The 18317-nt window shown below is 34.0% G+C and overlaps 1 protein-coding gene across 2 annotated transcripts in view; it reads right to left on the minus strand.

Moving 5' to 3' along the window:
• The window catches only part of LOC145252550 (uncharacterized), a 28143-nt gene extending 15145 nt beyond the window's left edge, over window positions 1-12998 (minus strand). Inside the window, exon 1 of one of the 2 annotated variants that reach the window (XM_080112104.1) lies at window positions 12018-12998. In XM_080112104.1, coding sequence (XP_079968230.1) covers window positions 12018-12269 — 252 coding nt within the window. In that variant the 5' untranslated portion in view covers window positions 12270-12998. The remainder of the gene's footprint in view (window positions 1-12017) is intronic. The other variant, XM_080112103.1, reaches the window with a different exon arrangement.
• Window positions 12999-18317: the final 5319 nt, after the last annotated feature.

Here is an 18317-nt window from a genome sequence, read left to right on the forward strand (position 1 = left end):
CGGGTCAATCCCTAGCAACTTCACCGGAACGCCACCGGTCATCCAAGAAAAATCCCCAGCATCTTAACCGGTCACCATGGATCAATCCCCCAGGGCGCTTGTGTCAATAGAAACTGATCTAAAGGAGATAACCAAACTAAGCATATTTTCCAAGGTATAATTTGGGATGCTAAATAATCAGTAGAACTGTAAGAAATTATTCAGTCATCGTACAAGCCCTAACTGCCATTGAATCGGTCGATTTGATTGGTCGAATCTAACCAGATATGTCACGTGCCTTCGGCGCCAATTTCTATTTCCTTTTCAGTTTTCTTCAGTTCGTTCCAGATCAGTGAAGGAGGAAGGACCCATTTTTATTATGTCTTCTAGGAAGGAGACTTGGGCGCTAACATTAGTGCATTCTATGCTTCAGATGTCAGCTATGGATGAAGTATAGAACATATTTGTAAAAGCCTACAAATTAGGCTTACTTAGAAGACGGAATGTCTACAACCGCATTACGGACCTTTCTTATCATTGTGAACTTTTCATCTTCGGTTTTTACCAATTTTTTAGAGCCATAAGGTCCAATGAAACATGGTTAAATTCATCCTTCCCTGCAACAGACTACGACAGCATGTGGATTGCAAAAGGACTAAAAATTACCAGCTCCATTCGTTGGATGCAAGATGGGTGCACTATTTTGCAATAATATCCTGTGTATCAATAAAGTTTGTCTTGAATCTTACAAGTAGGGTTTGTTGTTTTGTGATTGTTTCATTTCTTGCCTTCAACAGAGAGCATCGAACATGTTAGTTAAGATTCCCATCTTGTCATAAATTAATTCCTACAGAACAATGAAAGAATGTTAGATGAAAAAAATAATTACATGAAAAGGAAACAAGTTAACAATCAAACTATACCTGTATGTGTGCTAGAGAATGGATCAAGAGAGTGAGAGGAAGGTGTGTAAATTATATTGAGACATGTTGACCGGAAGTCAGGATCAGCTAATTGAATTGCGTGTGAGTCACGTGATCAGGTTAGCTGAATCGTGGAGAATTGGTTTGGACTTGGGAGGCGACGGATGGCTTCGCAGACGTCTCCTCCCCTTCACTGGGGAGGGGAGGGGACGCTGACGTGTGTAGAAATGAGACAAAGAGAAACCACGCAGGCCAGAGATTCACTTTCCATCCTTCTGCGAGACATCTGGAAAAGTGAATAAAAACTATAAAACCAATTCCTTGTCTTGGAGTGAAATTAATCTTCGTCCAACAGGTACCAGTCCTCCCAAGACATGAGATGATTCCAGGTAGACCAACATCGACAACGCGCGAAGGTATGTTGAAAAATACATGTACCACACACACATACGATGGCATATGAACAAATAGACAGAACAACTAGATGATCACACAATGTTAACTCTGACTAGACGGTCACACACGATCCCCTTTATGATATAACAACACAACATGAGGTTAGTCACAGAAATATCTGAAGCAGTAAAAAACAAACAAAAAAAAAATTATACCTGCAAGCTCCAGGTAAAGTTAGTCCCGGAAATTTCAAAAAGAAACCAAGTTAATCAACGACCTTAATATAACCATGTTAAGTAACAAAATAAACTTATTAATTAATTAATGATTAATTAACGTGCACAAAAAAGATGTAAACGACTTGTTACAATGAAACAATGTTAATTAATTCAACAACAAAAATTAAATAAACCTGTTAATTAACGAAACTAAAAAAATCATATCACATATTGCTCCCTGATGGCAATAATTATGCGGGGGGTGGGGGTGTGTGTGGAATACTTCTCCGTTTTTCCTTTTCCGCCAAAGAAACTTCATGAGATGAAGGTGGAACATCTCAACAATTTTCGGATGTCTCTCTTGGCATGACACCAAAAACCTTCATTTAAAAATAAGAAATTTGTTTTTTTTTATTTTAGTAAATCGTAAAAACTAGGTACAAGCAAAAATGGACGAATAAAGATGGGGGACCTAGTTTTGAAAGCCAATTTATCATAATTTCTTTTGTAGGTTTCCGACTACTTTTTGATTGTATTTGAAAGATTAAAGCCTAAAGTTAATTTCCAAAAGGAAAACAATATTTTTACACGTGAAAAAAAAAAGTTATGAAAAATGTTAACCAATTCAGCTAAATTTTTAAGTTAAATAAATTCATTGTAAAAATCCTTTAAAATATAAATATTAGTTTTCTGGGTCTATTTCAAAGATTATTAGTAAAGTAAAGTCCTAAGATATTGAATTAAATAATAATAAAAAAACACCTTTGTACAAAAAATAGCTTAATTAGACCAAAAACCAAGTGATTCTGCCGTTTGCAAAAACGCAACAAATGAAAGTTTTGTAAACATGGAATATATGGAAGCTCAAAATTTCAGCCAGTTGAAAAACTGTGAAAATGACGTCATGTAATTAAAAGGGAGAAAGGCGGGTGCTAGTTTTTTTTTCCCAGACGTGCATCCGTACATTCCTATCCTGAACGTTTGTATAATTTTTACCATTTTTTAATTTAATTATTTTTCTATGTTGCTGTTTTTAAAGTAATTAAAAAAAAATTTTTGTTCAATATTATATAAAAATTATGTTACGCTGAAAGTTTCACATTCATTTAAGCAAGGAAAATATTAAAATCTTACATATAAAAATTATGCCAATTAAAAAAAAAAGTAGAAATATTAACAGGTACTCAGGTAGAGAAAGGACCGTGCTAGTTTTTTATTTATTAAATTAAATTTTTACGATATTTTTTGTTTATTAAATTGCTAGGTGAAACTACAGAATAGTTAAAAAAACAAACAAACAAACCCTCCCCATGTTAAAAATGGATTTCAAAATAATGTTATCATGTCAGCACGATCTTTTCTCTACAAGAGTACGATGTTTTATGTAAATAAAATCACACTTTCTTTCATTCCTTTTTTGTTTGTCTAAATAATTCTGATTAATTTATAATGCTTGACTTTAAACTTTGATCATAGCCAGATATTGACAGTTTAAATACTTCCAAATCTCCTTCAAAAAAGTTTTAATTATCCTGACGCTGACCGATTAACTAAAATAAAGAAAGACAGTTTAAGGAAACTAAAATATGAAGAAGAAAGTGGGACATAAGTCATGTTACACCGGTAGAAAGAATGCCACTTGATTGAATAGTGAAATTGGCATCATTTCATAAATAAAATGAAATATTGAATTTTTTTTTTTTTATTACATTTTCACCCCAAACAAGGCACATTGCCATTTTGGTGTAGAGGGCTACTATCAGAGGCAACAGCTACTGGGGTACTATGTAGGAATGTAGGGAGTTGGGCAGCAAGATGTTGGTTCAAGTTAAACTTGAACTTCTGCATGTCAGTACAGTTGGGGAAGCAGGGACCTGGAATGGAATTCCAGAGTCTAGCAGTTCTGGGGAAGAAACTATTGGAGTAGAAAGATCTTTTACATCTAGGGATCTCTACTGTGCGGGGGTGGGATTTAGTTGCCTGTCGGGTTTGTTTATGTCGTGGGGGCACAAGTGCTTGCAGTTTGTCATTCACCATTAAAATACTTGTAGAACAGGCAGAGGGATGCAACATTTCGTCGATGGGACAGAGGCTGAAGCTTAGATGACAGTTCAGGACCTATCAGATTGGCAACTCTCTTTTGAACCTTGTCTAGGAGCGAGAGACTAATAGCAGATGCACCAGCCCAAATATGACAACAATACTCCATACGTGGGCGAATGGTGGTCTTATAGAGGTACAGGATACTTTCGGGTGTTAGTAGTTTTCTAGCACGGTAGAGAAGCCTACCTTTTTCGCAGCGGTCCTGGCAATGCTTTTCATATAATTATTCCAACTCATGTTTCCTGTGAACGTTAGGTCAAGGAGTTTAAAAGATGTACTTTCAGATAAAGAGTCACTGGCCATTGCTTTTGGTGGTAGAGAATGTTTCTTGTAATTATAGAAGGAAACAAGTTTAGTTTTGGCAGCATTGAATGTGACCATCCATTTTTGTCCCCATTCCACTACAGATTGGAGGTCATCCTCTAATGTTTCTGCCATTTCTTAAGATATGTGTTCATTTGTTTTCCTGTCGTGTCTGTTATAGAGTGTGGTGTCATCAGCATATATACACATCTCAGAGGCAATTTTGTTGGGAAGGTCATTTATGAATATTAGGAACAATAGAGGTCCAAGGATAGACCCTTGAGGCACTCCCGCATTTATATAATAGTGTTTGGATGTACGACCGTCGAGGACAACCTGGATTTTTATCTTATCTAAGAAGGATTTAATTATGTTAAGCATTCTTCCAATGATACTGTATGATCTAATTTGTAGAATTGACAATATTAGAAAACAATATTTTTTGATTAAATACAGGAATTCTTTAAAAAAAAAAAAATGATCTAAACTGCTAAAAATAATTAAAAAAAAAAATCCTGTATTTAATAAATATTATTTAATAAAAAAAAATTGTTTTCTATGAAGGGTTTCCCCTACATTGACCAAGGTCTTACATGTGGGTTTGCCCCCACATATGGTCTTTGCTTGCAGTATCTGCCGGAACAGATACTACACTTTGATCCCGGCCCGAAGGCCAGGGTATTTAAATATTTATTCAAAAATATATTTCAGACTTTTTATAATTTTTTCAGGAAAAATAATATAAAATATGAAAATGAATCTTTCCAAATGTGGTATGAGGCCAAAAAGGGTGTGGGGGGAGAATGGGGGTCGAGAGTCGTCCACTTGGTCTATTCCCTATAACTAGTTGCAGTCACCACAATATCTCATGCACTCTAGGGGTTGGATCTACTTAAAGCCCCAGATGATATGAACAATATTTACAATGACTTTTTAAAGCGTTTCTAACCAATCGCCAGGTCAGGGAAAATTCGGAATTGTTAAGATATCCCCGGCCTGGCGCCCAATTCCATAGAGAGCGGACCTCCCCCTCCGACAGCTGCAGTCGCTCCCCAAGCGGGTCCGAAGCGGTCTCCACCACTAAACCCCGATACAATGCCCTTCTAGGCCGTGCAAGATCAAGGGACCCTGGCATCGCTCTAAGAGCATTTCGACATTCGTTGAGGAATTTTGACTGCCCTCTAGGTCTTCTTTGGCATTCGATTAAGTGATTGGGGATAAGGTTGGGAAATGCTTCACCAACTGCGGGACCCCAATCAGAATCCTCAATCAGAGTTCTACCCAGGAACGCCAACCTTTCGGCATTTTTATGACTTGCCAGGTCAGGCATCCCCAGGCCCCCATCTACAAGATGTTGAGTACAAACCTGTCTACGGATAAGCGGCTGTCGCTCATTCCACAACAGTGAAAAGAATGCACGTGTTAAGGCCGCCATACAGACCGCAGGAAGAGGAAGTACAGCCAGCCGGTAAAGGATCAGCGAAAACACATAAGTAGCACATGCCTCCGCTCTACCTTTAAGGGACAATCCCCTTCAAAGCCAAACCCTCACAGACGCTTCGACCTTGGTCTGTACCTCCGACCAGTTCTTATCTAGACAGAGACTGGGTCCAAACAAAACACCAAGGATCCGGACCGGGCCATCCGTCCAGACAAATGCGCCAGGCAGAGCATTCGAGCCCCGCCAAGCGGCCAACCTCAGGCCAACGGATTTGCTGAGATTGACTACGGCCCCTGTAACTTTTTCATAACGCTTGAGAGCCTTAATTACCGTAATAATATTTATGACGCTCGAAACAAATACGGTGACATCATCGGCAAACGCAGAAACCCTGGCTTGCGCACCGCCAGGGAGAGCAATACCGCGCAGGGCCGTTCCAGCAACCCTAGACCTCACATTCCTAAGGAATCGTTCCAACGCGAGGACATATAACACGGGCGACAGCGGACACCCCTGTCGCACCGACCGAGAAACCGCGAACGGCGCTGACCGCACCCCGTTGACCTGCACAACTGCCGTCGCTCGAGCATACAAAATGGAGATCCATCTGCAGAAGCTCGACCCAAAGCCGGCGGTCTCTAAAACAGCCATCAGGAAACGATGATCAACCCTATCAAACGCCTTGGACCGATCTAAATTGATCAGCGCAGCTTCAGTGTCGTCTCCTAGGACTGTATGAATCAAATGCAAATTGTTTTGAATTGATATCCCCTTCACAGGGTAATTCTGATCCGGTTCGATCAAGTCAGTGATAACAACCTGCAAACGATTCGCCAGAACTCGGGCCAGGATTTTCAAATCCGTATTCAACAACGTGATGGGCCTAAAATCATCCAACCCCCCAACATGTGTATCCTTCTTCTTCAGAAGTGTGACCACTCCTTTGGTAACCTGACTCGGGATGGATCCCGTGTCAAACCAGTGGTTAAACACACCCAGTGGTATTTATTTGCTCCCCCACCGAGCAAATTAGGCACAAGGCCGATTTTTAATGTGAGGAGTGAAGGGGAAATGGGGACCAACTCCCCGGGGAGTAGGAGAGCTGGATAGTGATAATTGGTATGAAGGGTTGCCCCTACATTGACCAAGGTCTTATATGGTCTTTGCTTGCAGTATCTGCCGAAACAGATGGTGTTTATTTGCTCCCCCACTGAGCAAATTAGGCACAAGGCCGTTTTTAATGTGAGGTAAAAACCAGCTCCCCTAAAAGTAGGCAAAAAGGGGGCACTCTGGTTACCAAAAATAATAATTGTCCCAGTATAGAGGGTTTCCCCTCCATTGACTGGTACAAATTATCTTAAGTGCAGTATCTGCCGAAACAGATACTACACTTTGATCCTGGCCCGAAGGCCAAGAACAACAGAAAAAAGGCAATGTTTTTTTTCAAAAACAGAAAATGAAAATGACATATTCATAATTGTTTAAAGTGGGCGAGCGCCATTTGAAAACCAAAACATTTATTGTATAAAAATGTATCAAAATATAATTGTAAAGACATTTATTGAAAAGGCTGCGTAAGAAAATATAATTTTAATAAAACAATTTTGTAAATTTTTTTTGTTTCCTACTTCGGTCACAGTTTAAAATACTGATTTCTCCCTCTGATTTTAATGACAGGTTCCCGAAAAAAAAATGGCTTCTCTGTTTTCGGCAATAAACTGTAGAAGTACCAATTTTTGTTTTTGATTAATTAGTATATTTTTAGTGTAACAGGTTATTTACTTTTGTTTTGTGTACGTTAATTAAAAAGCATCTCAAATTATAACTTTGAAAATATGCTTAGTTTTGTTATGGCTATGCTGATTATCTCCCCTAGATCGGAGTTTCTGTTGACATAAGCGATCCTCACCGGAACGACACCGCCCATCGCGGAGAAATCCCCAGTATCTCCACCGGGACAGTACAACAGCCACCACCGGTCACCTCGTTTGGAACTCATAAAGAATTTCTGCTATGTGTCGTGTTTGACGATTAAAATAATTTTTTCAATTTTAAAATTCAAAACAAATATTCAGGACGCGGCTACTTTTGACGCTGATACTACCAACAGCAAGGACTACTGCTATTAATGCAATATCAAACAGCGAATTTAGGAAAACTCGTCTCCGGAAAACTCGTCCCCTTTTGCTAGGTAGGAAAACTAGTGCCTTATTGAATAAATATCGATTGAAAACACATTTTATGACCGTTCTTGAAGAAGATATTGTCTTTAAAAAAGAATACACATCCCATAATATTAAAAAAAAAATATATATATATTTACTGTTGTTTTAAAAAAAATTAAATTAATTTTTCTAAGTTTTCGTTTTCTACCTAGCTTTGAAAGTTTTTGATCTTTCAACTTTTTGGTATTATTATACAAACACCGTGACAGCGTTAGGGTTAGGGTTAGGATTAGGGTTAGGGTTAGGGTTTAGGGTTAGGGTTAGGGTTAATTCGCTGTCACGGTGTTTGTATAGTTTTACCAACTTTTTTAGTTGAAAAAAAAAAAAAAAAAAAAGTAATGTCGAACAAAAAATGTCCGACTTAAGAGGATCACGTTTTAGGAGGATAATTGCTCAAAAATAGAAAATTAAAGAAAATATTAAGGTAGATATAGTTTTAAAACGAGCTCCCGCCTCCAAAAGAAAATAAATTTGTATATTTTTAGGTAATTAATGCACATCCCATAATATTTTTAAAAATATTTTTACATGTTTATTGTTTTAAAAAAATTAAATTGATTTTTCTAAGTTTTCGTTTTCTACCTAGCTTTGTAACTTTTTGGTGTTTAAACTCTTTAAAGAGTTTAAAAAGAAATAGCAAGTAATTTCGCACTCGACATTACTTAGTAAATAATTTTTAACAAAAAATGTCCGAAAATTAAAAAAAATACTGAGATATAGTTTTAAAACGAGCCTGTCCCACCTCCAAAATAAAATAAGTTGGTATATTTTTAAGTACTTCACAAGTGCCCCCGAAATGACTTTTAAACGATACCCTCCCCCGCCTGGCTTTCGAAATAATAACTTCATTTCAGCGCGGTACCAAAATTACATAAGACCGTGTTTTCTTTTTTGTTGTTTTGTAATAACACAAGAATTATTTAAACTGAATTAATTCTTCTAAATAAAATAATTGCTTTCTTTGATAATACGTGTTTTCTTTCTTTATTTTTGTTTCGTAATGACACAAAAAGTGTTAAAACTAGAGTATTTTTTAAAATAAATATGATTTCGTTTTTCGTATCTTAACTCCGTGATCAAGTTTATTTTTTTTTTTTAAGCAAGAGTTAAGAATGATTTTAAAAAAATATGGGGGTGCATAGTCTCTTAAAAACAATATCCTCTTCAAGAACGGGTAATAAAATGTGTTTTCAATCGATATTTATTCAATAAGGGACCAGTTTTCCTACCTAGCAAAAAGTGGGGATTTTTCCGGGTACGGGTTTTCCGGAGACGAGTTTTCCGGGCACCCAAACAGCAGGGACAACTATGTTATTGAAAAGACAACACCTTTTATTTTATTTTATTTTATTAGTTTATCTTAAATCAATCACTTAAAATTAAACGGTACTTCTACACTTTATCGCCGAAACCGGACACGCCATTTTTTTTCGCGCACCTGTCATTGAAATCCAAGGGAGAAATCAGTATTTTTAACTATGGCTGAAGCAAGCATGAAATAAATAACAAAATTAAACTAGATACTAGTTTTTCGGTTTCATTTAAATTAATTTGTTGTTGACCCTTAGGGACTGCCAAAAGTCACCACAGGATTACTCCTAAGTTTTTCACGAAACACACACACATATATACGTATATATATATATATATATATATATATATATATATATATATATATATATATATATATATATATATATATATATATATATATATAATATATATATATATATATATATAATATATATATATATATAATATATATATATATATAATATATATATATATATAATATATATATATATATAATATATATATATATAATATATATAATATATATATATATATATATATATATATATATATATATATATATATATATATATGTTTCATGAAAAACATTCCCGTTTTCATGAATTAAATCGAACTATTTTCAATTAAACAATGAAGGATATATGTTCTCTTTCACTTTCTTTATTTGCTTTTTTTTTCATGTTTTTTTTCCGGAAGTAATTAATATCTAGTTTATTTTTTTTGTTATTTATTTCTAACTTCGGTCATAGTTTAAAATACTGATTTCTCCCTTGGATTACAACGACAGGTGCGCGAAATAAAATGGCGTCTCCAGTTTTGGCGATAAACTGTAGAAGCACCAATTAAACTTATGTTGTTTGTCCGTTTCTTTCTCGCCACCATACGCTTATTTTAACAGTATTAGGAAAAAAAAAAAAAGAAATTTTTTTTTTTCCTTTTTAGGGGTTAAACGACGCTGGGACGTCACGTCGTAAAAAATTACCAATATTTGTTTTATTATTTGGTAATACAAGAAGTGTTTTCTTTCTTTTTCGTAATCACACAAGAAGTGTTAAAAACTAAAATAATATATATATATTTTTTTAATAAATATATGGTTTTGTTTTTCGTGTCTTCCGTTCGGTTTCGTTATATAACCAACCGTATCCACTTCCGGTAGCTTTTTTTTTTTTTTTTTTTCTTCCGAGTAGTGATCTTGGACATTACATAAACAATATACAAATTTATTTCCTTTTGGAGGGGGGGGGGCTCGTTTTAAAACTATATCTACCTCAATATTTTCTTTAATTTTTTATTTTTGAGCGATTGTCGAGACTCCTAAGACGTGATCCTCTCATGGCGGACCTTTTTTGTTCAAAAGTAACACTCGAAATGACTTGTTTTTTTAATACTAAATAAACTCTTTAAAATAAGTTGCCCCACTAAAAACTTACAAAGCTAGAAAACGAACACTTAGAAAAATCATTTTTTTTTTTAACAATAAACAAGTAAAAATATTTTTAAAAAATATTGTGATGTGAATTCTCTTTTAAAAACAATATCTCCTTCAAGAACGGTCATAAAATGTGTTTTCAATCGATATTTATTTAATAATGGACGAGTTTTCCTAAATTCGTCACGTGATGTACGTCAGTCTGTAAACTTGTGTGTGTAGTCATGAGGGTTAGTAAACGCCTAAAAACAGTAAAAAATCCGAAGACAATATGGAGAGAGAGAGAGAGAGAGAGAGAGAGAGAGAGAGAGAGAGAGAGAGAGAGAGAGAGACGGTATAAAATAAGAGCGGGGGAGTTGATCAAGATATCGTGAGAGAAGAACAGGTTAATCTCTAAATAAGTTAAATTATAATGTAACGTGTGTATGTATAATATGTATGATATGTCCTGTTGAAGAGTGGGTGTGTACGAGTTATTGAACGATGAGTGTGTATAATATGCTCTGTTGACAAGCCGGTATACATAATATGGCTCATTGAACAGTGTGTGTGATATGGTCTATTTGAGCATTGTATGTGTTTAATATACACACTTGAGGAGCATGTGTGTGTATGTGTTGTTGAAGAATTAGTGCGTATAATATGCCTCTTTTGAACAGTGAGTGTGTCTAATAGACGCTGTTGCAATGTGTGCGCATAATATGCTTTGCTGAAAGTGGATGCGTGTATAATATAGTCTGTTAAACAGTGGGTGTGTATAATACGGCCTATTTTTTCCCCTTTTTCTTTTTACATGGGGGTCACCACTTATCAAGGCCCGAAAGCCACTCAGAGATAAGGGTTATTGCGTGTACAGTAATCAATAAGATAGTATTGTAGTAATCATTAGTATTGGAGATTTGATAGAATGTTTACTTAAGAGGGCAGTTTGCAAGGAATTTGTTTATGTTGGACTTGAAGACATCCAAGTTGTAGTCATGTGGGAAACAGGCAAGCGGCAGAGAGTTCCACTGGCGTGCAGTTCTAAGAAAGAAGCTTTGCTCATGGAATCTACGTTTGGATTTAGGCACAGATAAAGAGTGGGGAAAATTATTCACAGTAGTTTCAGTTGAACAGTGGGTGTGTATAATACGGCCTATTAAACAAAAAGTGTGTATAATACAGCCTATTAAACAGTGTGTATAATACAGCCTATTAAACAGTAAGTGTGTATAATACAGCCTATTAAACAGTAAGTGTGTATAATACAGCCTATTAAACTGTGTATAACGGCCTATTAAACAGTGTGTATAATACGGCCTATTAAACAGTAAGTGTGTATAATACGGCCTATTAAACAGTAAGTGTGTATAATACGGCCTATTGAACAGTAAGTGTGTATGCGCGGTTGCTTGGTTTGTGTGTGTAATATACTCTATCGAATATTGAATTTGTATACTATGTCTGTTTAAGAATGAGTGCGTATAATATGTTGTGTTGATGTGCTATAATATACCCTGTTGAATAGATTGTATGTGTCTATCTGTGTTATAATATGACCGATTTTACAATGGGTGTGTCTAATATTGATGAGCAAGCGTATGCTCTCTCATATTGAAAAAAAAAAAAATGAAGGGATGTATATTATCCGCTCGTGTATCAAACATGTCCTTACAAAACTAGTAAATTTAATGGTCTACTTACATAAACGTCCATAGTTTCATACATGGTTGATATTGTCAGGTTGTACAACGGTTCGAAATCCCGCCTGATTAGCGTCGGCTCGCCTTTTTGTGATTCAAATATCAAGAAAACGACAAGAGAAATGAAGATGATGCTCCCGAATCCTGCTAGAGCTGTTTTCTTCTTTCGGGTATTCCAACAGCCTCGACGAACACTTGTTTCCTCTGTAAGATCCGAGGTTGAACGGATCAAATAAACATCGCTGGCTGTCATCGTAACAGGTGAACGGTTATTCGCAAAAACTAATAAGAAGAATGAGTTTGGCGGAAATGATAAAATATGCTAATAAATAAATAAAAGAAGAAAAGCAGTTTATTTTTTCTTAATACTTAAGGGTATAGGATTGCTGTGAAGTTTGGAGTCAGATTCGGCAATCTTGACAATCAAGGATTATTATTTTTTTTTTTTAATGTATGTATCGTAAACTATGAGTTGTTGCTTTTCTACACAAATACCAAACTAAATGTATTGACTAACCGTCGGGGTCGACTAATATGATAATACAACGGGGATGATGAAATCGAACTTATAAATATTTAAACTTTTATCGTATGTTATCGTAGAAATAATAATAATAATATTTTATAAAAACTCCTGAACATTCGATATTTTTTCTGGAACGAGGAACGTTAGTAGTCTTGCTTGTTATTTGCGACGACTGGTTAACGGACGAACTGCTGTCGTATTTAACGTCCGGTTTTACAGCTTATGCATAACAAAACGAAAGTGAAATACAAACAATAAAAAAAAGGGGATTTTTTTTTTGCGTGTGTGCAGCCAGCCGTTGCCGTTGCAATAGAATAGTTTCGCTTTCAAATGTTCTGACTAACGCTGACGCACTTTTCAAATCGATTTCCAATTTTCCGGTTTCTCCGTCGCGTACCGACATCGGTCTGGTTCACACTTTAGCATTATTCTGTTTTTAAGGGTTTGGACGATGTGGCCCGGGCCACTAGGTGCGGGCCACCCTTATTATCAAAATGAAGTATCGTTCGTCTAGTACGTGCACTCTTCCAGGCATTACCTACCACTTTAGAATAATTAATTACCAGTCGTCTATGTGGGGGGCGCTTAATGAGAAAAATTGATAAATTCGTTCTTGGCTATTTTTGCCCCCAGCCGAAATGCCCCCCCCCCCCTGTAATACCTTTTGTCACACCGCCTATAATAGGAATATTGAATTATTCCTAGGATATATATATATATATATATATATATATATATATATATATATATATATATATATATATATATATATACTAGCATGGGTGACCGGCATTGCCCGGGTGTTTGGAGGTGTATATTGAGCAAAAAAAAAAAAAAAAAAAAAGAAGTGATAGTAGGAAGGCAGGCTCGAACCCGTACCGCAAAGAAGGAAAAGTATAGGAAAACCTGACGTCTTTGCTGTTACGACCACCGCCAAACCGAAATTGACTTAGGTTTTAAATAAGGCTAGACAATCGAAAGGAGAGGATGACTTTCGAAAATATCAGCGAAAAACGCGACCTCCCCTGTTGAAAAGTGCCCAGTTAAAGGTGAAGAAATTACTGTTTTTAGCCAATTTTTCGATGTCTGTCGTCTGAAGGGCCGAGCTTCAAAACGATACTGATCTTGTAAAAATCCGTCGCCTCTGTCGAAAGTTTTAGGCAGACATGCAAACATACATACATATACATACATTTATACATACAGTTATATATTAGTAACTCAGAATTTCCACCCAAATCGATTAAAAAGCTTGCCCTATCTCTGAATACCCTTTATGTAAAATTTCAAATGTTTAGACCAGAAATTGTCTGAGTAATTCGGTAGAGACTGAAGCGATCAATTTTTTTTTTTAATTTTGACCCCTATTATGACTTCTTAACATTTATTGTTTTGGGCTCAAATCAAGTTATTAAGTTAGATCCATGTCCAAGGAACCTACATCTAAAATTTCAAGTGTCTAGACCCAAAATTGTCGGAGGAGTTTGGAAGAGTTCTCAAAGGTCAAATCGTTGAACTTTGACTCCTTAACAGCAAAATTTCTGGCCGAAAACCGATTACAAAGATTTTTACAAATCTCCGTACCCTATATATCAAATTTTGAGTCTGTAGACTGAAAAATGACAAAGTTATTGCGTAGGGAAATGTGCACACACACACACACACACACACACACACACACACACACACACACACACACTTTCTCTTTTATAGATATACTATCATTTAAGCTCGGCGTTGCCCGGGTGTTTGGAGGTGTATGTTGAGCAAAAAAAAAAAAAAAGTGTAGTAGGAAGGCAGGCTCGAACCCGTACCACAAAAGAAGGAAAAGAACGGGAAAAAACATGACGTCTTTGCTGTTACGACCACCGCCAAACCGGAAGTGACGTAGGTTTTAATTAAGGCTAGACAATCGAAAGGAGAGGATGACTTTCGAAACTATCGGCGAAAAAAGCGCCCCCCCCCTGTTGAAAAGTGCCCAGTTGAAGGTGAAGATATTAATGTTTTTAGCCAATTTTTTTATATTTGTTGTCTGAAAGGTCGAACTTAAAACGATACTGATCTAGTAAAAAACCGACGCCTCTGTCGAAAGTTTTAGGCAGACATGCAAACATACATACATTTATATATTGGTAACTCAAAATTTCGACCCAAATCGATTAAAAAGCTTGCTCTATCTCTGAATACCCTTTATGTAAAATTTCAAATGTTTAGACCAGAAAGTGACGCAAGTTTTAATTAAGGATAGACAATCGAAAGGAGAGGATGACTTTCGAAAATATCAGCGAAAAACGCCCCCTCCCCCGGTTGAAAAGTGCCCAATTGAGGATGAAGATATTAATGTTTTTAGTCCATTTTTCGATATTTGTCGTCTGGAAGGTCGAACTTCAAAACGATACTGATCTTGTAAAAATCAGTCGTCTCTGTCGAAAGTTTTCGGCAAACATACATACATACATACAAACATACATACATACATTTATATATTGGTAACTCAGATTTTCGACCCAAACCTACGAAAAAGCTTGCCCTATCTCTGAATACCCTTTATGTAAAATTTCAAATGTTTAGACCAGAAATTGTCTGAGTAATTCGGTAGAGACTGAAGCGGTCAATTTTTTTTTAACTTTACCTCTATTATGACCCCTTTACAATTATTGTTTTGGGCTCAAATCAAGTTATCAAGTTAGATCCATGTCCAAGGCAACTGTATTCAAAATTTCAAGTTTTTAGACCCAAAATTGTCGGAGGAGTTTGGTAGAGTTCTCAAAGGTCAAATCGTTGAACTTTGACCCCTTAACAGCCAAATTTATGGCTGAAAACCGATTACAAAGATTTTCCCAAATCTCCATCTACGTTGATCGATCAACGTTTCATGGAATCTACACTGATCGATAAACGTTTCAAAGAATCTATGCTGATCGATCAACATTTAAAAATAATAATAAAAACAACAGTGGCGAGGAATCGATTCTTCTCTGGAATTATCCAGTAATTTTTTTTATTTATTTGTATCTTTTAATTCGATAATATTTTTTACACTCATACTAAATACACCCACTTAATGTTTAAAATTATAATTTCAAACAGTTTTTAAATTATAATGTCAAACAATTTTTAAATTATAATATCAAACAATTTTTAAATTATAATATAAAACAATTTTATAATTATAATTTTAAACAATTTTTAAATTATAATGTCAAACAATTTTTATAATATAATTTCAAACAATTTTTAATTATAATTTCAAACTATTTTTAATTATAATTTCAAACAATTTTTAAAATATAATATTAAATAATTTTTAAACTATAATATAATTTAAATCTTTAATTATAATTTCAACAATTTTTAACTTATAATTTCAAACAATTTTTAAATGATAATATCAAACAATTTTTAAATTATAATGTCAAACTATTTTTAAATTATAGTGTCAAACAATTTTAAAATTATAACGTTAAACAATTTTAAATTATCATTTCAAACAATTTTAAAATTATAATTTCAAACAAATTTTAAGTTATAATGTTAAAACATTTTTAAATTCTAATATAATTTCAAATAATTTTTAAATTATTATTTCAAACAATTTTTAAATGATAATTTTAAACAATTTAAAAATTTTAATTACAAACAATTTTTAAATTAAAATTTCAAACAATTTTTTAAATTATTATGTCAAAATTTTTTTAAATTTATGTCAAACAATTTTTAAATTATAATGTTAACCAATTTTTTAATTATAAGTTTACACAATTTTAAAATTATAATGTCAAACGATTTTTAAATAATTAAATTATTTCAAACGATTTTTAAAATTATAAATTCAAACAATTTTAAAATTATAATGTCAAACAATTTTTAAATTATAATGTAATTTTAAATAATTTTTAAATTATAATTTCAAACAATTTTGAGATTATGATTTTAAACAATTCTTAACTTTTAATTACAAACAATTTTTAAATTATAATTTCAAACAATTTTTAAATAATAATGTCAAATAATTTTAAAATTATAATTTCAAACAATTTTAAAATTGTAATGTTAACCAATTTTTTAATTATAATTTTAAACGATTTTTAAATTATAATGTCAAATAATTTTTAAATTATAATATAATTTCAAATAAATTTTAAATTATAATTTCAAAAAATGTTTAAATTATAATTTTAAACAATTTTTACATTTTCATTTCAAACAATTTTAAAATTATAAATTTAAACAATTTTTAAATTATAATGTCAAACCATTTTTAAACTATAATCTAATTTCAAATAATTTTTAAATTATAATTTGAAACAATTTTGTAAATTACAATTTTAAACAATTCTTAAATTTTAATTACAAACAATTTTTAAATAATAATTCCAAACAATTTTTAATTATAATATCAAACAATTTTAAAATTATAATGTCAGACAATTTCTAAATTATAATGTCAAACAATTTTTAAATTATAATGTTAACCAATTTTTAAATCATAATTTCAAACAATTTTTAAATTATAATGTTAACCAAATTTTTAATTGTAATTTCAAACAATTTTTAAATTATAATGTCAAACAATTTTTAAATTATAATGTTAAACAATTTTTAAATTATAATATAATTTCAAAACAATATTTGTTAAAGGGTCATGGTAGGGGTAAAAGTTAAAAAAAAAAATTGACCGCTGTGGTGTCTACCGAATTACTCAGACAATTTCTGGTTTAAACATTTGAAATTTTACATAAAGGGTATTCAGATATAGGGCAGGCTTTTTAATGGGGTTGGGCCGAAAATCTGAGTTACCAATATATAAATGTATGTATGTATGTATGTATGTATGTATGTATGTATGTATGTATGTTTGCATGTCTGCCTAAAACTTTCGACAGAGGCGACGGATTTTTACAAGATCAGTATCGTTTGAAGTCGACCTTTCAGACGACAAATATCGAAAAATTGGCTAAGCATTAAATCTTCACCCTCAGCTGGGAACTTTTCAACAGAGTGGAGGGGGGGGGTCGCGTTTTTCGCTGATATTTCCGAAAGTCATCCTCTCCTTTCAATTGTCTAACCTTAATTAAAACCTACGTCACTTTCGGTTTAGCGGTGGCCGTAACAGCAAAGACGTCAGTTTTTTTCCGTTCTTTTCCTCTTTTACGGTACGGGTTCAAGCCTGAATAAATCTAGACACAACGTCCCTTTGCAAATCGTACACATTATGATTTAGGGGGTATATATACAGTTCTAACACATAGTAACACCCCCCCTCCGGAGAACACCGGTGAAAAAAAGCCTTTCTCGGACATACAAAAATGCGCGAGCCGCATTTGCCTTTTATATATAGACTAGCAGGGGTACCTGGCGTTTCCCGGGCGTTTGCATGTGTGTGTGTGTGTGTGTGGGTGGGGTTAGATAAAAAAAGAAAAAAGGTTTTGTAGGAAGGTAGGCTCGAACCCGATGGTGGTGGTAGATCAAAACAAAACCCTGTTTAAAGGTTAAAAACAAAAACAAACAAAAAACAGCGTGTGTGTGTGTGTTTTTTTTGGAGGGAGGTAGGCTCGAACCCAAATCCTTGAATTTAATAGTCTGATGACATAGCATGACGCCACGAAGGGAAAGACTTGAAAAGTGTGGAAAATAAGCGTTTAAAAACGAAGGTGGTTTTTAGGTCAAATCTCACACCGTAGCAGCAGCAGTAGCAGAGAGAACGAATTCGCAGCTCGAGTTTTGTAAGATTAAAACCGCTGAAATAAAAGATTTTTACGACGTCGTTTCGTA

The sequence above is a fragment of the Euprymna scolopes genome, chromosome 29 (genome assembly GCF_053919585.1).
Source record: "Euprymna scolopes isolate OS-2025 chromosome 29, ASM5391958v1, whole genome shotgun sequence".
In the NCBI taxonomy this organism is placed as follows: Eukaryota; Metazoa; Mollusca; class Cephalopoda; order Sepiida; family Sepiolidae; genus Euprymna; species Euprymna scolopes.